We start from the raw sequence: 18798 nt of genomic DNA, 5'->3' as shown, positions 1-18798 counted from the left end.
TTCTTGTCTATTTTGACCCGCTTTGCTCGTTGCAGCGGCAAGCTAGTCACTTGTCGCTGGCAAACGGCGTCTGTACGGAACGCACCGTGGCACTGTAAGATGGCGTAGTATTAACAGCAACAATGGTAGCGAGTAGTATGAAAGACCAAAATGCTGCGTCAGGAGGTTGCTTGGGGTGGTAGATGGGTCAAACAACACAGGACTTTCAACCGGGAGACCAGAGATCGTATCCCGTTCTTGTCCCGCATGTCACAGAAACGTACATTTTGTAACCCCACCCACGATCTTTTCCTAAACCTAACTGCCCCCGTTCTTGTGACGCATGACAGTCAGTACGTCCCGACCCAGAGCGTCAAAAGTGACGTCAAGAGTCCCGACGCTAAAGGACACTTTTAGCGTGAACAAACAAAACGCCAAAGGACGCACTTTTAGAGTGAATAACAAACGCCAAGAGTCCTTACGCTAAAGAAGACTTTTAGAGTGGCTTACAATCGCCAAAGGCACATGACCAAGCATCCATATTTCACGCTATGGGAGAGTGAGAATGTGTTGGTCAAGACACTATGTGAGTCCTCTACACGATGTGAGTCGCGCATGTGTAGAGTGGCCGCCATCTTTGACTGCTAGCTACGGCAACACCACTTGGACGAAGTGCAAAAATGAAATACTTTCACCCAGGAAAAGCGTGCTCGTTCCTTTGGGAGTGTTTTAATCCAAACCACAATCTTTTTTTTTTAAACTTAACTTGTCGTTTTGGTGCCTAAATGTAACTGTTTTGGCCGATATAAAAGTTATATTTTGTATAATTTATTAATATTTTCTTTTGCCAACCTTTGATATTTACACAGCTAAAACATATTAAGCCTTACTGGAATTAGTTAGGGCGTTCACAAACATTAGCTGACGTTAGTTTAGCTGTGTTGCCACATCTCGCGAAAGTTTGGTCCTGAGACAGAAACACGTCTCGAACAAAGTTAATTTTCTCCCGATTTGTCTGTCTCAAAAACGTCATTTTAGTGTCAGAATGTTCAGGAGATATGCGGCTTGTGAATAATGGGTCCAACATTTACTTTGGTGACTATGGGGGCGAAAGAATCAGTCATAATCTGTGTTTACGTTCACTTCTCCCGTTGGAATTAATAGACTCAGGATCTGCCGCTAGTCTCCTAAAGAGGTGTGGCCGTGACACAGATACAGAAAATGGCTCTGAGTTGGGGCATCTCGGTTCCAAACCGTCTCCGATTCGGCACATAGACACAGAGAAAGTGCGGTGAGGTTGTAGTGGCCTTGGTAAATCCACTGAATTGTATCAAGTAAAGTAACACCCTCAGGAGAAAAAAATAAATAAAATGAAATTGTTAGTGTGGCAAATAAATCAGCAGAAGAAAGTAGCAAGGTGTGCCAAAGCCGTTTTTCAGGGTTCGCAGCAGTGAGAGATAAACTGGGGATGTGTACTGTATGGAGGAAAAAGATGAGTTGGAAAGAGGTGGAATATGAAACAAGTAAACATGTTGTCCCCTATGAGTGATGCACTCACCCCTTTGGGCCAGTCACTTATAAGATGCATCATTGCTCCAAGTTTTGTTTGAATTTGTATTACCTTTGATTATTGTTCCCTTCAGTTAATCGCCGTTAATAAGAGATGTAGAAAGCTCCTGCACGACATCACACCTCTGTCAGGTGCGAATGTGAAAGAATCCAAAATGAGAAAAGGGTTAGATAGACTAAAACTCCGTTCTAGTCCAACTCTCTTTATCAAAAACTTTTCTCTGCCTTCAAGTGCGGTTGGAAATGTCGAGCTCTACAAACGATCTGACGGAAAACAATAACAAAGTATAAAGTCTACTTGTGCTACATTGGGGGGTTAAAGAACACAACAGGACGTCACACAAATGGGCCAAGTGACACTCACCACGAACCTGCGGCGAATGACCGGATTGTTTTTTCTGGTCTGAACGTGCCCCTAATGGTGTTCTGTATCAGCTGGATGTGTAAATAAGTGTTGACCCTCAGCTTTATAAGGTAATATATCAATGTTCTTTTTCAACGCATTCTCAAGAATGGGATATCGTACGAAAAGTAATGCACACTAAAAACGTATGATATCATACGAAAACCAGGAGACCGCTGGCTGGTCATATGACATCAGCTACAAGCTCCGTGATGCTGAGCGGCGTCGGTAGTTGTTTAGGCCGCTACAGAGCTTCGTGACGCCAGCACACACACACACACACACACACACACACACACACACACAAACACAATCACAATTAATCGCAATTTTATTGAAATCGCAATATGGACTAGTGCAATATCCAAATCGCAGAGAGCTGCAATATTTGTTGTTTGTTAAAGGCAAAATATGTGTCAAACCGTTGTGAATGAAGTATTATGGTGCTGCAGAGACGTCCTGGCCTACAAATCCTATCCTACAGAAAACCTCTTTGTTTGGTACAGATCCTCGCAAAAATCACACTATAATCATTTACATTTTTTAAGATTTAATATTAGTCAATGATAATGAGAATAATGATACAAACATGATCCTTCCCTTCAATATCGTGAATCATATTGCAATTGCAATATCAGTCAAAAATAATCGCAATTAGATATTTTCCTCATATCGTGCCACACACACACACACACACACACACACACACACACACACACACACTGCCCTGACCTCAGCACCAGTAATTAGTTGGAAACAATTAGTTGGAGTATGAAGGCACCAAGGATTAGATTCATTATGACAACAACCTCTCATGTGCCGCCGGTCCTGGAGCAGAGTCTTCGTGAGTGTCCTCTGTGTTCAGACATAGCAGCACTTAAAAACAATCTGTCAAGATTCAAAGCCAGTCTGTCCCAAGGTCGATACACTTGGCGGCATAACCAAGTGTTGAAGTGCATGGCGGAGAGTTAACAAACCAAAATCAATTTCAAACACAGGGGTAGGCGAGTGCCCTGGACTTAATGCAGGGCTAGTTCACTTTCAGCTAAAGAAGAAACCAAATGATGGCATCTTAAGTACCGTAGAACTAGGGCTGCACGATATGAGGAAAATACGCGATAACGTTGTCGAATATCGTGATAGATATTAGAGTGTACCCAGTTCTGCCTCTCTGCTGCAGAAGCGAAGCACTGCTACTTCTGCTACTTGGGCGGAGTGATTTGCTTTGCAGCGAGCCTTTCTGAGAATATAGATCCCAGTTTGTTTATGGTTAGAAGATGGCTGTGTCTCATGTTACGTTTTTTGTACACGCTGTGACTCTACAAATCACAACAAGTAAATAGGAACATGTTGGCGTTATTTTGTCACTTATTCAGAGCAGTAGGCTAGATGGAACTGAAGCTGATATAGATCTCTAATGGAGCAGTTTGGAAATTCAGTCAAAGATTCTCTATTACTAAAGATTACACGCTGTGTCAAGACCAACCCGTTCTCACTCCCAACTTGTAAAATATGGACGCTACCCCTACAGTCACATTAGCTACAAAAGAGAGCGACATGCACTCGCTTGTGGGCACTCCTGGGCGTGCCTAGCCTACCCTGGTTGCTTGGCAACAGTAAACAGAAATTCGCCGGTGCTACCTTCAACCACGTCTTAAAAAGTTACTTCAGAGGTATTGTTAAGTCACAAGAACGATGTTTTTGGATTTAAAAGGTATTTATTTCTCGATAAAAAGTAACACAATATATGAGATTAAATGCCAAACATATCAGATATATACATTATTTTCTTTGACTCGATCCACTGACATATGTCACGCTGCCTTTACTCCGATTGGCAGTCGCTTTGTCGCATCGCTCAGCATTTGCATAAAATAGACTTCTTGTCTTACACAACAATTCTCGTAGTGTTTTTCGCGATATTTCGCAGCCTTTCGCAACGCGTATATTGCGCAAGTTGATACCGTGATGACGATAAAAAAACAATATATTGTGCAGCCCTACATAGAACAGAACAGACCACAACCTTACCAGCTATTGGCCTCACCATTGGGAGAGCAAGAGAGGAAAATGGTTAGAATAGTCTGCGATGATCTATAGGCCATCATCAGCTTTATCATCCACAAAAACAGCATTAAAGTGCATTATGGCACACAATAAACGTTTGGATAATATTTGGTTAGTAATCATTTTGTCCAATTGATTGCTTACAGAAGGCAAAGGGGGTTTCATAAGAACCTAAATCACAAAGTGGGCTGCTTTAGAGGAGAGTGGCCCATCCTCACTGATTAAGATGTCATAAATTCACTCCATTTCCCCAAATGAAATTCTGGTGTCAGATATGTCCATTGTCCCCCCGCAGAGATCAATCAAAACTTAACAGCGAAGTATAAAGCTGTCTGCTAACCAGCAACGGGAGAGCTCTCTGTGTGGAGAAAGCAGCACTCGGTGGGAAGAATCACAGCTCGGCCAGCTTGTAAAGATGATTGTGTGCTGTGTGCATCTCGCTGACGTTAGTGCAAACCAGGGCTGTAGTCAAGTCCACCGTTGTCGAGTCCAAGACAAGTCCAAGACCAGGATTAGTCGAGACCGAGTCAAGGCCGAGTTTAAAGAAGTTTGAGTCCAAGTCAAGACCGAGTCCAAATAGGTTTGACTCCAAGTCAAGACAGAGTCCAAATGAGAGACCCGACCGAGAAAGAAAGGATCAAATTAGGCCGTATTATTTACTTTAAAGCTATAGTGCGTAGTTTCTATCTCCCCAATGAGGAATTCTAAGTGATGACAACACCACTGTTGGCGCATCCACATGATACAAGCCTTCCGTGATCGCGCACCACCCCCACTCCTTCTCCACACAGTTGTTTGTAGCCAAGGAGTCAGGAGAGGAAGAGGTAATTACCGACACATTTTTCTGAACATAGCCATACTGAGAAATACAGAGAGAGTTGTGTGGAGCTGATAGTCTTCATTAGCTTTGTATCAACTCATTTGGCAATGGCTTGAATGTAACGGACGTTCATCAATATGAAAAAGTTACAGAATAAAGCTTTTAGTATACCAATTTCACTAAAGTCACATGAGGCTGAAGTGCAACTTCGCATTTTAGATTACAAGAGTCTTTTTATTCTGGTTTAACATGAACATTCTTGACCGCTAATGGAAAATGTAACCATTAACAAGAAACACAGGTATCGCTTAAAAACCTGACATGACATTCTTGAACTCGTCCTGAAGAATCCATAGTGTCAGTGGCCTAAATGAAAATGATTGAAGCCTGATGATTGAGGTATATGACGCAGCCAGGCGTATATCAGGGGACCATTAAATTAAACCAACACCTGTTTTCTGAACAAGTGCGCTTCATCAATAGTTTTGTTTTGAAGGAGGAAGTTACTTTAGGTCGAGACCAACTAGAGTATTTGGCGAGTCCAATGGCCGACTCCGAGACAAGTCTGAGTCCAAATACCAACGACTCCAAGACAAGTCCGAGACAAGACAAAAACGGCTTGAGTCCGGACTAAAGTACTACAGACCTGGCTCAAACTGATAGACCGTTACTGTTTGCTTGACATCAGTTAAATTGGTTGTTTTACATTCAAAGTTTAGAAATAGTCTTCTTGGATATACAATTATTCACATTCTTTACGAGTAAGATGAGAAGAACACTATGTTGTTACGTATACGTAGCTGGGAGGCAAATAACTTACATTAAGCTCAGAGGTGGAAAGTAACTAATTACAGTTACACACATTAATGTAATTGGGTAGTTTTTTTGTGTACTTTTACTTTTTAAAGTAGTTTTTTTAATCTGTAAATTTACTTTTAGTTACGTTTCTTTTGTTTGAGGTATTGGACTTTGCATTTTAAATCAACGTTGTTTTGCGCCATTGCTTTTGCAAAGTATGTCAACAAACTAAAATTGAAAGCGTGATATGGCTTCGTGCCCTTAATTAAATCACAAAGACTGCGATTTTTTGGGGGGCATTCATGGCCTTTATTTTGACAGGACAGCTGAAGAAATGAAAGGGGAGAGAGTTGGGGAATGACATGCAGCAAAGGGCCGCAGGTCGGAGTCGAACCTGGGCTCACTGCGTCAAAGAGTAAACCTCTATATATTATATACCGAGTACCTATCCGATACTAGTGTGTCATATATTTTATTATGTTTTAAGAACTGTATACTATCCCTGTATGGATGTGATATGATTTCTATCTTTGTTGTCAGTCTGGCTCAGGTTAAACTCTTTGTGAAACATGAATGCCATAGAACGTTCTTTTATTATCCAGTTTGACAGTCAGTTATAACGGAAAAAGAACATAAATAAACTACTTTAACGTATTTTTTCTTTAGGGCTTTATTACGTGGTATCGGATCGGTGCATAAACTCCAGTACTTCCCGATACCGATATTAGCGTTTTAGGCAGTATCGGAGAACATCTCTATTTTAAACATCAGAAAATGACATGATCTGTGATAGACATTCATCAGGACAAAGCCAAAAACTGGAGGGAGAGACATGACCCCAAAGATACTGAGGAGAATTTGGAGTCAAAAGTCACACTCCATCTTGGAGTCATAACTCAGTCAAAACACACAGACAAGAAACAATGTTCCTTATAATTGCAGAACTTGCATGAGAATCATCATGTTTCAAAGTGTTCTTATTAAAGTAATCCTGTGATAGTTGTCTGTACAGTCATGGGTACACTGCAAGGAGGGACTGTTAATAGCTAATTTGGCATTATTTTAAATGGTGCCAATTCGCTATAATGTTAACAAATATAGGCTAAAAAACGGGGCACCAAAGACAATACAAGTAGGCCTACGTACCTGTAGAATTTTTTATCAGATTAGTAAAACATTTTTTGACTTACTTCATTTTTCACACAAATTATACATTTCATTCAGTACTCCATTATGGGTTATTAATTATTGGTGAATACTCAATACTCAAAAAGGTAGATGGACAAGCAGCAAGATGTTCTTCGGGACCAGGGGCGTAGCACCAAATTCCGGACCCCTGTACATAGGCATGGGTCCCTAATATTTTTGGGGGACCCTACTCACATGAGGCCCCCACCCCACCCAGTCCAACACCACTGTTCGGGACAGCCCTACATGGCTCGCTCAAAAGTTCAAAAATATGCTCACCATAACACCTATAAAGCTGAATCATCAAGATGTTGTTTTTCATGTATTTACTATGTACACAAACAGAAATGTAAAATTGCCAATTTGTGGATTTAGGTGGAGTTACATGCTGTAAATATTCCTTAAAGGTACAATGTGTAGGAACTTCTCCCATCTAGCGGTGAAATTGCATTTTGCATTCAAACGAATAGTGCTCTCTAGCACCTCGCTTTTTCAAATGCGTGTTGCAACTACGGTAGCCGTTATGTACCAAGAAGCTACGACAACATGTCTTCCAATTTTCGCTTTTATGGCGACGAGGATTCCTTCTCCTGTGGCTCGGCATAAGTATGATCCTCCATTATGAACTAAAGGCCAGTGCAGGCTTTCACATTTGCGGGGGCAGTGACAAGCGCCTCTCACTGATCTCCTTCTCCGTTTCACGCTGTCACGTGACGCTGGCTCAGAAAACGTGTTGTGGGTTAGCTAGACAGGTAGGCTAGTGCTTTATGTCCCTCTCAGCGATTAGAGTTTTTCAAAATGGCGGAATGACATGGAAGCCTCCTTGGACTTGCCCGTCCAATGTAAATACAGATTAGGAATCCTTAGCTTACGAGGATAAGTCAGATCATTGGCAGAGGTCATTTTACACCGATGAGGACATATTTATGAATGAAGAAATTGATTTTAGCTAATAAAATACTTCAAAGACTACACAGTGTATCTTTAACAAACTTCCAGTCTTTATTCGACACCCAGTTTGCTTTATGCGAGTGGTATCAATCTTTTCATAGAGCTATCGGAAAAGAAAGCCAATTTCCCAAGGGAAAGCATTTCCCAAAAATGTTGAACTATGTATAAATGATTAACTATTGACATATTAAATGATCTAATTACAAACTATGCATGAATCAACCACTCTTACTTTATAAGGTTCTCCAAACAGGTTGAATCCAGTTGAGAACAGGTCTTCATCCTGTTGGACCTCCTGGTTCCTCCTCTCCCACTCTCTCCTCTTCAGGGCGCTGCGATCCGACTCCAGATGACTGGAATCACACAAAGAGAAAGGCTTGTTAGCATCCCCCGCTGAGGCCAACACATTGCCCCGCCACCAATCAGACCCACTGATTGTTGCTAACAAGTCAGTTTTGGATCTACAAAGAGCATTGGCTGAAATTATCCTCCTGCTGTGTGATCGGAGTAGGCGGATATAGCTTTGTAAAGGGAAATAACAGAATAAATCATGTCAGTCTGAAATTCAAATACGACACATTGATAAACAAGGGAGAAAGAGAAAAATACGAAGAAAAACTGAATCTGGTATGAGACTCAAAGTGACAGCAAGATACTAGGTTTCTGTGAAAACAAGAATCCAACGGAGGATACATAATGTTGATGATTAATGAAGCTGGATGGTTTGGGTAAGATTACTAATAATATTTAGACATAGGCTACTTATCAAACCTGGCTTTCTGACATGTCTCTGGATATGATACAGTTTCCATTTACCTCACTTCTAGCACTTGCTGTCTTCCCCTGAAACTAATATCCTGATAATCTCTCCCCTATTAAAGACATAAACGGTGACCTAAGTGTTTGTGTACTGACAGCTTCAAAGAATATATGGAATGTTTTCTGTCTCTTTGAATCAGCTCAGCACTCAGTTTGAGCAGTTATTTTTGCTCTGGACTTTTGAATGAACTCCAGCTGTCTTAAATTTGATTTGTAAAGGCTGCTTGATCTTCAAACTCCCATAAAGTGCTTATCCCATGCTACAGACGCTTATTTTACCCAGAACTTTCTCAAACCTATTGCCCATGGCTTTGCTGCGCATTGTATCTGTATCTGCAGGAGACTGTTTGATTCAAAACAAGATCAGCCAAGGTCAATAGATTTTAAAATGTATTAGGAATAGTATGACGGTTGTTTCGTTTGAAGTTGGTCTTCGTATTTGCTGCAAAAGGTCTGGTGTGTCTTTGAGATGTGAAGGCGCAGTGGGCAAATAAATAATTGTCCACATACCCGATCAATACCACACTCTCATGTCTGTCGGTTCAGCATGGGGCTGGAGCCAAGAGGCAATTAGCTTAGCTTAGTTTATCATAAAGGCTGGAAGGGAGAAACAGCAAGCGTGGCTTTCTCCAAAATTAGAAGTTTGCCTAAATGCAACCTCAAAGGCCGCAACACATTTAATTTCGATTCACAAACCGAAATTTGAACATGACAATTTGTGGTTTTAAGGGGGAGTTATGGAGCGTTAACTATCTTATTTCTTGACAAGCAAGGATGTCACTGTACCCAACTGTTTGTGGCAAAGAAATAGTTAGCGCATGTAACGCATCCTAAAACCACAAATTGTTGTTTTTACAAAGCTAGTCATCTCCTGGCTCCAGATTAGCACAAAGACATGAGAGCAGTATTGAACATGTCATCTAAGTCTCATGAATAACTTTTACAGTGCTTGTGCATACATTTTGGGTATCTGAAGTGCCACACACACACACACAGGAACCATTTTTGCAAAGGTGCACCATATTTTTGCATAAGCCAATCAGAGCAGACTGGGCTCTTAAAGAGACAGGCGCTAAAATGGAGAAAAATCTGAGCATTTCAGACAGAGGGTGAACACAGGTATATTATGACAGTATGAGAAAAATAATGTGTTTTTTGAACATTAAAGCATGTAAACATCTTCTAATAGAAACCCAAAATACATGTGTGAACATGAAAATGAGCATTATATGTCTCCTTTAACTATTCTTTTGTACAGCCTGTTACATTTGTGAAAGGCATTAGGAACTACACAGGCTAAACCCAGTCCACTAGTAAATAATGACATTATATGAACTAAATGAATTAGCATCTTTATATACAGTCTGGGGCAACCAAAACACACTTTATTGTCCGTGCTGTTTAACACAGCAATAAATTGTCTGTTCCTACAATATTAGCCAGAGCTCAAATAGGCAACCCTTTTACAGTTTTTCTATTTATAATAAGGTCAAAATGATGTAACATATGCCATTAGCTGGGTACTTTTATTCATGAGTGCATTCATTTTTAACGTAGGTGGGCCCAGTGGGAATTTAAGTCCTAATCCAGGCAGCGTTTATGATGTGCTGTACCCACTGAACCACACCACACCGCAAAGGGCAGATTCATTTATGTCCTGTCACGCCGTCATTGGATGGATCCCAATAAAATTTGCTTTTAATCTTTCAGCATCCCTACACTCCTGCTATGAACTATGGGTTTCTGTCTTGAAAGCCAGACTTATTGCTTATGATTATGATTCAAGATTGTTTCTTGTGGCATTTAAAATATGAGACAGCTAACGGTAAACAATGGGGAGAATGATTGGAGAGTGGTCTGCGGGGAATAGTGAGGGGGAGGGAGGGAACCCCAGATTTTTGGAACAGTTTCCCTAAGTAAGCTAGGGCAGCTCAATCGTGTAAAAATCATAATCACAATTATTTTGGTCAATACTGATATCACAATTATTTAACACGATTACTCGTTGACTTTTGGAAAGATGTTGCATTTATTGAACTTAAAGAACAGTGGCACAGTTAAACATAACAGTGAAAACACCTTGAACTGTGAAATTGACCTTAATACTTTTCCGGTTGTACTTTCTGATTTACTTAACCTTAAAATAAATAATATCAAAATGTTGGCTGAGTGGGTTTAGCCATCGGAAGGGGCAAAGGGCGCGTGTCATTCAGAATACCAGACAAAATAAGAGTTCACTTGCAAAACGTAATGTGTGTAATGAATTTGATTCATTGCACAGCCTTAACGCAACTACGTATTTTTTAGCGATTCACCCTGGCTTCCTAGACCAGCCTCCACAGAGAAATCTATAAGCTGGCATCCAAACTCCAATCTCCCAAGTACAAAGTAACGTGTGTGCGTACTGTATGTGTGAGTGAGAGTGCTATGCATGAGGCTGTTATTCATGAGGCTGTGGCATGATGACCCCGAAAAAGGGCATCCTGTTTTACCACAGCCACTGCTGAGATGAGACAGGCCGGCTAATTAGCGATCAACACAATTAAAAGAGACTTTCCTCTTTTTCTCTACCAGACCTTGCCTTCAACACTTAATCTGTCAGCGAGTGGGTGGGAGAAGGAGCGCAGAGGCTATGAGAAGAAAGGGAGCGGGGGGGGGGGGAATCCACAGAGACCCATGGGAGGGAAAAAAAAATAAAGACCCAGTTTCAGGGCAACAGACAGTTTCTTAAAAAGGAAAGAATAATAACAGAATGATGAAAGACAGAATGGTGGGATGGGACGAGGGAGGTAGAATAGGAAGAAAAGCTAAAAAAAAAAAAAGCAAAAGAGAGAGCAGTGGGAATAGCAGACAAAATGATTGACAGGTGAGGTGTTTGTGTGTGTGTATACGTAGATGTGATCACTGTGTGTGCTGGGACTGATGGTTGACATGTGCATTGTCTGTCAGTGCAGAAAGATAACTGACGGAGCTGTCACTACGGCAAACACACACATGTATACAGTATACACACACACACACACACACACATACAATCAGGGCTGCAGTCCCATGACACAGATCACTGTCTCTGTCTGACACACACTAGACGTTCACACGGAGGGAACCAGGTCAGATGAGGTAATTAACGCATCCGGGATTTATTTCCAAGCGTGCGACAGGACCAGAGGTACGACACTACCTGTCACACACAGGTTAAACTGCCGCTCGGTCTTTTAACACATCAGTGAATTGACTTTCTTTTCTTCTTTTTTTCCTCTCCTTTACAGGTTTTTGAACCATGCCACTGTGGTCGGCCAATTTCAGTAAGAATCTGTAATGTGATGGATGCAGTTATTCACGGTTTTTGAGATGGTTTTTAGTCAAAATTATATTATAGTAAAACTTAATTTAACTTAAAGTTGAATTGTGTGTGGCTACCAGATAGATAGATAGATAGATAGATAGATAGATAGATAGATAGATAGATAGATAGATAGATAGATAGATAGATAAATACGTAGATAGATAGATAGATAGACAGATAGATAGATAGATACGTAGATAGATAGATAGATAGATAGATAGATAGATAGATAGATCGATAGATGGATAGATAGATGGATAAATACGTAGATAGATAGATAGATAGATACATAGATAGATAGATAGATAGATAGATAGATAGATAGCTAGATAGATAGATAGATAGATACGTAGATAGATAGATAGATAGATAGATAGACAGATAGATAGATCGATAGATAGATGGATAGATAGATAGATAGACAGATAGATAGATAGATACGTAGATAGATAGATAGATACATAGGTAGATATGTAGGTAGATCGATAGATAGATAGATAGATAGATAGATAGATAGATAGATAGATAGATAGATAGATAGATAGACAGACAGATAGATAGATAGATAAATACGTAGATAGATAGATAGATACATAGATAGATAGATAGCTAGATAGATGGCTAGATAGATAGATAGATAGATAGATAGATAGATAGATAGATAGATAGATAGATAGATAGATAGATAGATAGACTTGACCATGTCTACAGGCCTAGATGCATTGAGTTGCTGCCACGGTTAACAAGGGGCATGGCATCTAGCCTGGTCCTACCAGACTCATACATTTCATTTGTACAGAGAGTCTGGCCACTCTCCATCTCCAAGTGTTAACTTCCTTGAAGGCGGATACTCTGTTGAAGTTTAAAACTATTGGATCTGCCCAGAGCCACTCTGGATCTGCCATAACCAATCGCTAACGTTTGGTCGTGACGTATGTCATGCGCATGTGCAACAAGAGGGGAGACCGACAACTAATATTGTTCTTGCTCGGGCTTTAACTTCTAGATATTCGGCATATTTGCCACAACGGATCGAATGGCTTCGCTCGCATCTAGCGCACGACGTCAACGTCATCGTTCTCAGCCACTCCCTCTGTTCGCTGATTGGACCGCCAAATATTTGGCTGGAGAAAACATACAAGAATATACCGCGAACCCACACGGAGTACTGAAGGGAAATGAAAATTGAGCGGAATTACGTAGGAGGGAGGAGCCAGGCTACATGGCATCCCCTTTATCCCCCCCCTCAAATCACCTACTTACTGTGCTTGTTGAAAAAGGGGGAAGAAAACGTCTTGTATCAACATTCATAGGCTATGCAGAGTAGAGCTGCAAAGATTAATCGATTCATTGATTAGTTGTCAACTATTAAATTACTCGCCCACATTTTTGGTAATTGATTAAATGGGTCATATTTTAAGAAAGAAAAGTAAAAACTCTCTGATTCCAGCATCTTAAATGTGACTATTTTCTGGTTTCTTTACTCCTCTGTGACAGTACACTAAATATATTTCAGTTGTGTACAAAACAAACAAGACATTTGAGGACGTTATCTTAGGGCTCCTACACACTGCCTGCGTGGCGTGAGCGTGTCAGCTGCGTGGCGTGACCGTTTATATTTCGGCTCCCATGTTGACAGGTTAGAGCTTGCACACTGCCTGCGTGACACGCCCGTCTCAGGTGCGGCTCGAGCCGTGCCGAAAATACGTGCATGCTAGAAATAGGACCGACGCCTATTTTTCACGCGACACGCAAGCGTGTTGGAAGCGTTTCCAGGCAAAATAGAATACAAAAAGATGTTTATATGTCATTTTAACATACATGTTAACATGTAAATGTTACATTTAATAAATGACATTTTGATGTTTGAAAGTCTCTAGGTTTTGACATAAATGCACATATAATGTAATATAACAATAATTATCGATTTTCAAATATTGCACCTGTCAATACAGAAAGAAATATTCTGTAGCCTATTTTGCCGTCGATACTGCCGACGTTATCTTTGTCGTAAACAAATCAGTATATATTTATGTTTAACATGAAGTATACTACTGCTTGAGTGCAGGGGAAATGGGAAACATACATGTGTACAGACGAGGCTAGCAGCAGCAGCACCGCGTCAGACACGTTTCTGGTGTGAAAAGACATGGAAAACGCCACGCAGCAGAAACGCCACACTCACGCCACGCAGGCAGTGTGCAAGAGGCCTTAGACTTTGGGAAACACTTATGGACATTGTTCATCATTTTCTGACATTTTATAGACCAAACAACTAAATCAAGAAAATAATCAACAGATTAATCAATGAAATTAATCGTTTGTTGCAGCCCTAATGCAGAGCTATACGTGCTATGGTCAGTAGCGCGCCACAAAGGTCTCAAATGTCAGTCAACTGTTGTGATGGGAAACGTCACCGAGCAACGCTTTTTCCACAAATATTGTGTGTAATTGTCATTGTGTAACTACTTGTGTGTTGAGCTCTCAGGGCAAACGTAGCCACCACTTTAGAAAAACAGAAAAATGTGCACAATAGGGAATATCAGCATAGCTTATATTTCCTTAAACAAAACTGAGAAACCATTCAAATTTCACTTCAACTTTGAACTCTAAATATTCAAATGTTACCTGCATTTTAATCTCCATCTTCATATTCAAATATTGATGATATTACATTGATAGATCAGAGATGGCAGCTAGATCTGTTAGTCTACACTGCTAAGTGATAATAATAATAATAATTTTAAAAAAAAACATGAAGTTTCGAAAGACAAAAGGTAGAAAGAAAGAATGAAAAAAGAAAGAAAAGAAAATAGAGGGATAGATGAAGGACACATGGATGGTTTGGTGGGGAATTAGAGCAGTGGTGATATCAGCAGTGGGCATACTGTCGATGTTGATATTTTCTCTGAATGAAAATGTAGCGGTGGCAGATTTCTTTCCTACCACTCGGCTTTCCTTCTGTGTGTGTTAATGTGAGCGTGTTTGTCCTGAAGTAATGCTGATAGCCAGAGTAAGCTCTGGGAATTTAATCTCAGCAGAGCTATGCTGTGCTCCCCTGATAACTAAACACACACACACACACTCTCATTCGCTTTCACTGCACAGAACTTCAGTAACACACTCTCCCTTCCTCAGCAACTGCCACGCAGGTGCCCATTAGCAAGGCACTGAACCTGCAACTCAGCAGGGGAAAGGTTACCTCCCCTTTCTCTGCTTTACCCACCCAGAGAATTTGGCCCGCCCATGAGAAAGAGAGAGACATCAGCTGGCGTGATTGGAGCTGAGAAGAGCCAGTTCCGACCGCTGCAACTTTTCTTAGTGCACTTACTTACCAAAATAACAGACAGCAACAAAACACTTGAACAGCATTAAAGCAGTAATAATAAACAATACAAAACCAGCAACATAATAATTAGAATTAAAAGGTTTGTGAAGGACGCAGAAATGATGGTGTGTTACGTTTGGCTATAGTATAATGAGTAGAGGTGGGTTTTTAATCTAGATTTAAAAATGTCAACTGATTGAGCTGTTGTCTTCGGGTCAAATTTGACAAAATGTCTATATCAGAATATTGGGTTTCTTTCAATCAAATTGCCAAAAATGAACATGGATGGTTCCATTTAACGCTCTTCTCAAGTAAAATGAAGGATCAGTACACTACTTTCATTGAATTCTGGGTGTTTTATTCAATTTTATAGCAATTTCTGTTTTTCTGCTTTTTAAACTCAAAAATTTGGTTTATTGTCCATGAATTCCAAGAATAAGTGTAAAAGTCGTATGAGTTGGTAGTAATTGAAGAAAGCATCAAACGTAAAAGTGACAAGAAATGTCAAAAAACGGTCAAAAACTTAGAAACAAACGTTGAAAAAAGCAACACAATGTCAAAAAAGCAACAAAAACATTGAAAAAACAACTTTTAGCCAGGAGGACAACACAAGGGTTAACATGTAGTGGGAGGCCATTCCAAAGATGAGGGGTCCGGTAGGAGAACGCTCTATAACCAACAGATTTTTTTGTCAACTAGAGGAATGACCATCAAGGGAGCGGAAAGTGCGTGCCGGTGTATATGCTGTAATAAGCTCAGATAAATAAGGTGGTGCGAGTCCATGCAAGGTATTATATGTTAAAAGAAGAACCTTAAAATCAGCTCTAGCTTGCACCGGGAGCCAGTGAAGAGAGGCCAGAACAGGTGTTATGTTATCATATTTTCTAGTTTTTGTCAGGATTCTTGCTGCAGTGTTCTGAGGAAGTTGAAAGCCTCTAGTGGCACAATTTGGAAAACCAGAAAAAAAAGGACATTGCAGTAATGAAGTCGGGAAGACACAAATGCATGGATTACAGTTTCAGCATCACAAAATGATAAAATGGGTCACATTTTTTGCAATGTTACTGAGATGGAAAAAATGCTGTCTTGGTAATAGCCTTGATGTGAGACTGGAATGTCAGGCGAGGATCAAAAATCACACCAAGGTTTTTGAAGCTTGAGCGTTCTACAGTTCTAGTCTAGAGTTCATATGTTCGAATAGTAAAATGTGTATTGACCTGTGCACAAATGGTGCTGTTTGGTTTAATTTCTTATACTTACTTATATAACAGAGAACCTTTACATGTAACGGCAATGGAAACTGAAAAGCCGTTTCCAACACCACACACAGCAGCCAGATGTTAAAGCTGCTCAGCGGATTGAGTTGAACATGTTGGAGTTTCTGTGTTCTGTAGGAAGAAAGGCTCCAGTCTGTGTATGTCATCGTGACTTTTTTTGGAGCTGCTTCATTGAAAATCAACTGGAGCCTGACTTTGTGGACTCACGCTGAATTTGTGTCTTATGGGAATAACTGTCAGACCGGTTCAAGGCAGACGCCTGGAAATACATTTAAAATCATTTGAAGCCATGAAGACATTTTGTCGGTGAGCCAATACCAGAACCCCCCAAAAACCAAAGCAGCTAAATGGAATTAATTCGTCATCATGTGTTGAGTTGCGGTTTTCACACCAAATACAAAATTGTCACTTGAAACGAGGCAGGTACAGTAGTTAACTATTGTTCTACTGCTTCTTACACATCAGAGATGGGATTTTAGAGTAAAGTATATATTGCAATACCTATTACAGTAAATAAAAAAACTGAATAAAAACCAATCTGTATTGTATTTTCCAGTGAATGCCGCATATTTTGAAACGGCCGCCGTTTTAAAAGTGGTTAACGTTTAAAATAAGTACGTTTGTTACGTAATTTGAGTTAAGTATGGTACATATGGGCAAAGGTTAAGTACAATACGTACACAAGCAAAGAGCAGCCTCCCGGGTTAAAATCCTGTGTTTGAACCATTCATCCCCATCCTCCTTTTGCAGACTTACGCAGACTTTGATTAGAAACGATACGTCAAAGACAAACGTAATCCAGGACAAAATACGTTGCCTCAAAACTTCATTGAGAATACAGTTTTGTTGCATGGGAACATCATTTTTAGGAGAATTATTTTTTTAGTATTGTTAATTTAGGATTAAAGTTATTGTATGGGTTTATTTAAAGTGCTCATATTATGCTTTTTCCCTTTCCTTTATTGTGTTATATATCTTTTTTGTGCATGTTATAGCTTTACAAAGTGAGAAAGTCCAAAGTACATATCAAAGGGACTTACCATCTCCAACAGAGAACACTGTTCACAAACTGCTCCAAACAGCTCTATTGTAGCCCTCATACTCTGCTTCTGACTGGCTAGTAGTCCTTACCTAGCTACTGAGCGTGTGCGACTCCCAACAAAGATGGAACAGAAGTGAGATGTCTCACTCTGTAGCTAAAACAGAGAGCTCAACACAGAGGGTGAAAAGAGGAGCTGCAGCAATGTGCAGTACAACAAAAATATAGTGTTTTTTTGAAAATTAAACCATGTAAACCTATTCTGATATAACCTCTAAATACAATTATGTACCTGAAAATAAGCATAATATGAGCGCTTTAATGGGGATTAGTTCTTCAGCAAAATCCTTATTGCCACTTGGATTGTTTTGAGAGCTTTTCCCACCAAATGAACCATGAAGCCATTAGCAATAAAATCGTGTCAAACTGAACTGACCCAATCTCACACTGCCAGTCAGTTAAGCTCTGCATACTCTCTTTACCCTGCCAAGAACAGACTGTTTTCATAAACCCTTCTTACAAAAAACGACGTAAAGTAATGCACTATTATTTTGTCAGCATTCCACGTATTATTTTCTGTATGCACCACGGTGACTGCTGCTGTATAAGAACACTGTGGACCGCATAGGGATGTGGACAGGGTGGGTGGGTCATAAAACATTGTGTTTTCAAGCCGCGGACCAGAGTCACGTGACCATCATACGTATCGGTGTGGATAAACGTAGGTACAATATCGTACGAACCCGTTTATGAGAATGTGTTGCCAAGAATTGACCTAATACTTCAGTGAACTAGCCTGGATGCCAGCCAAACTTAGCCCCGCCCACAACATTTGAGGTTGGTAAGTTCGGTCTGGACTTGATCCGTTGTGGAGCAACTATGCTCGAACCAGAGCTGTTCAGACCAATCAAATTGTCAGGGCGGGCTTTATACAATGATGGACAGATGATCAACAGTAACGTAATCAACCACGTCACCAAAGAGCGCTTGGGTTGAATTCGTTAACAAAGATGGCTGCCGCTGGACAATTCAGATGTGTAGATTCCGCCATCACGTCTGTTATAGAAGATATCGACAGCGCATTCATTTTAAAAGAGGAACAGAGAACCGCGATCAAGGCATTTGTCGATCAGAAAGATGTTTTTGCCGTCCTTCCTACGGGATTCGGCAAAAGGTCAACATGCGTCACATACTCTGTTGCTCTGATTGGTTAT

At 40.4% G+C, this 18798-nt stretch overlaps 1 protein-coding gene across 1 annotated transcript in view; it reads right to left on the bottom strand.

Annotated features, from left to right (window-relative positions):
• The window catches only part of aff2 (AF4/FMR2 family, member 2), a 218296-nt gene that overhangs the window by 152508 nt on the left and 46990 nt on the right, over positions 1–18798 (bottom strand). Inside the window, exon 2 of the mRNA XM_078261117.1 lies at positions 8008–8128. Within this exon, the coding sequence (XP_078117243.1) occupies positions 8008–8128 (121 nt within the window). The remainder of the gene's footprint in view (positions 1–8007; positions 8129–18798) is intronic.

This window comes from Sander vitreus, chromosome 10 (assembly GCF_031162955.1).
Source record: "Sander vitreus isolate 19-12246 chromosome 10, sanVit1, whole genome shotgun sequence".
NCBI classification, from domain to species: domain Eukaryota; kingdom Metazoa; phylum Chordata; class Actinopteri; order Perciformes; family Percidae; genus Sander; species Sander vitreus.
The sequence above is the reverse complement of the archived record's forward strand: the minus strand, read 5'-3'. Positions and strand labels throughout refer to the sequence as shown.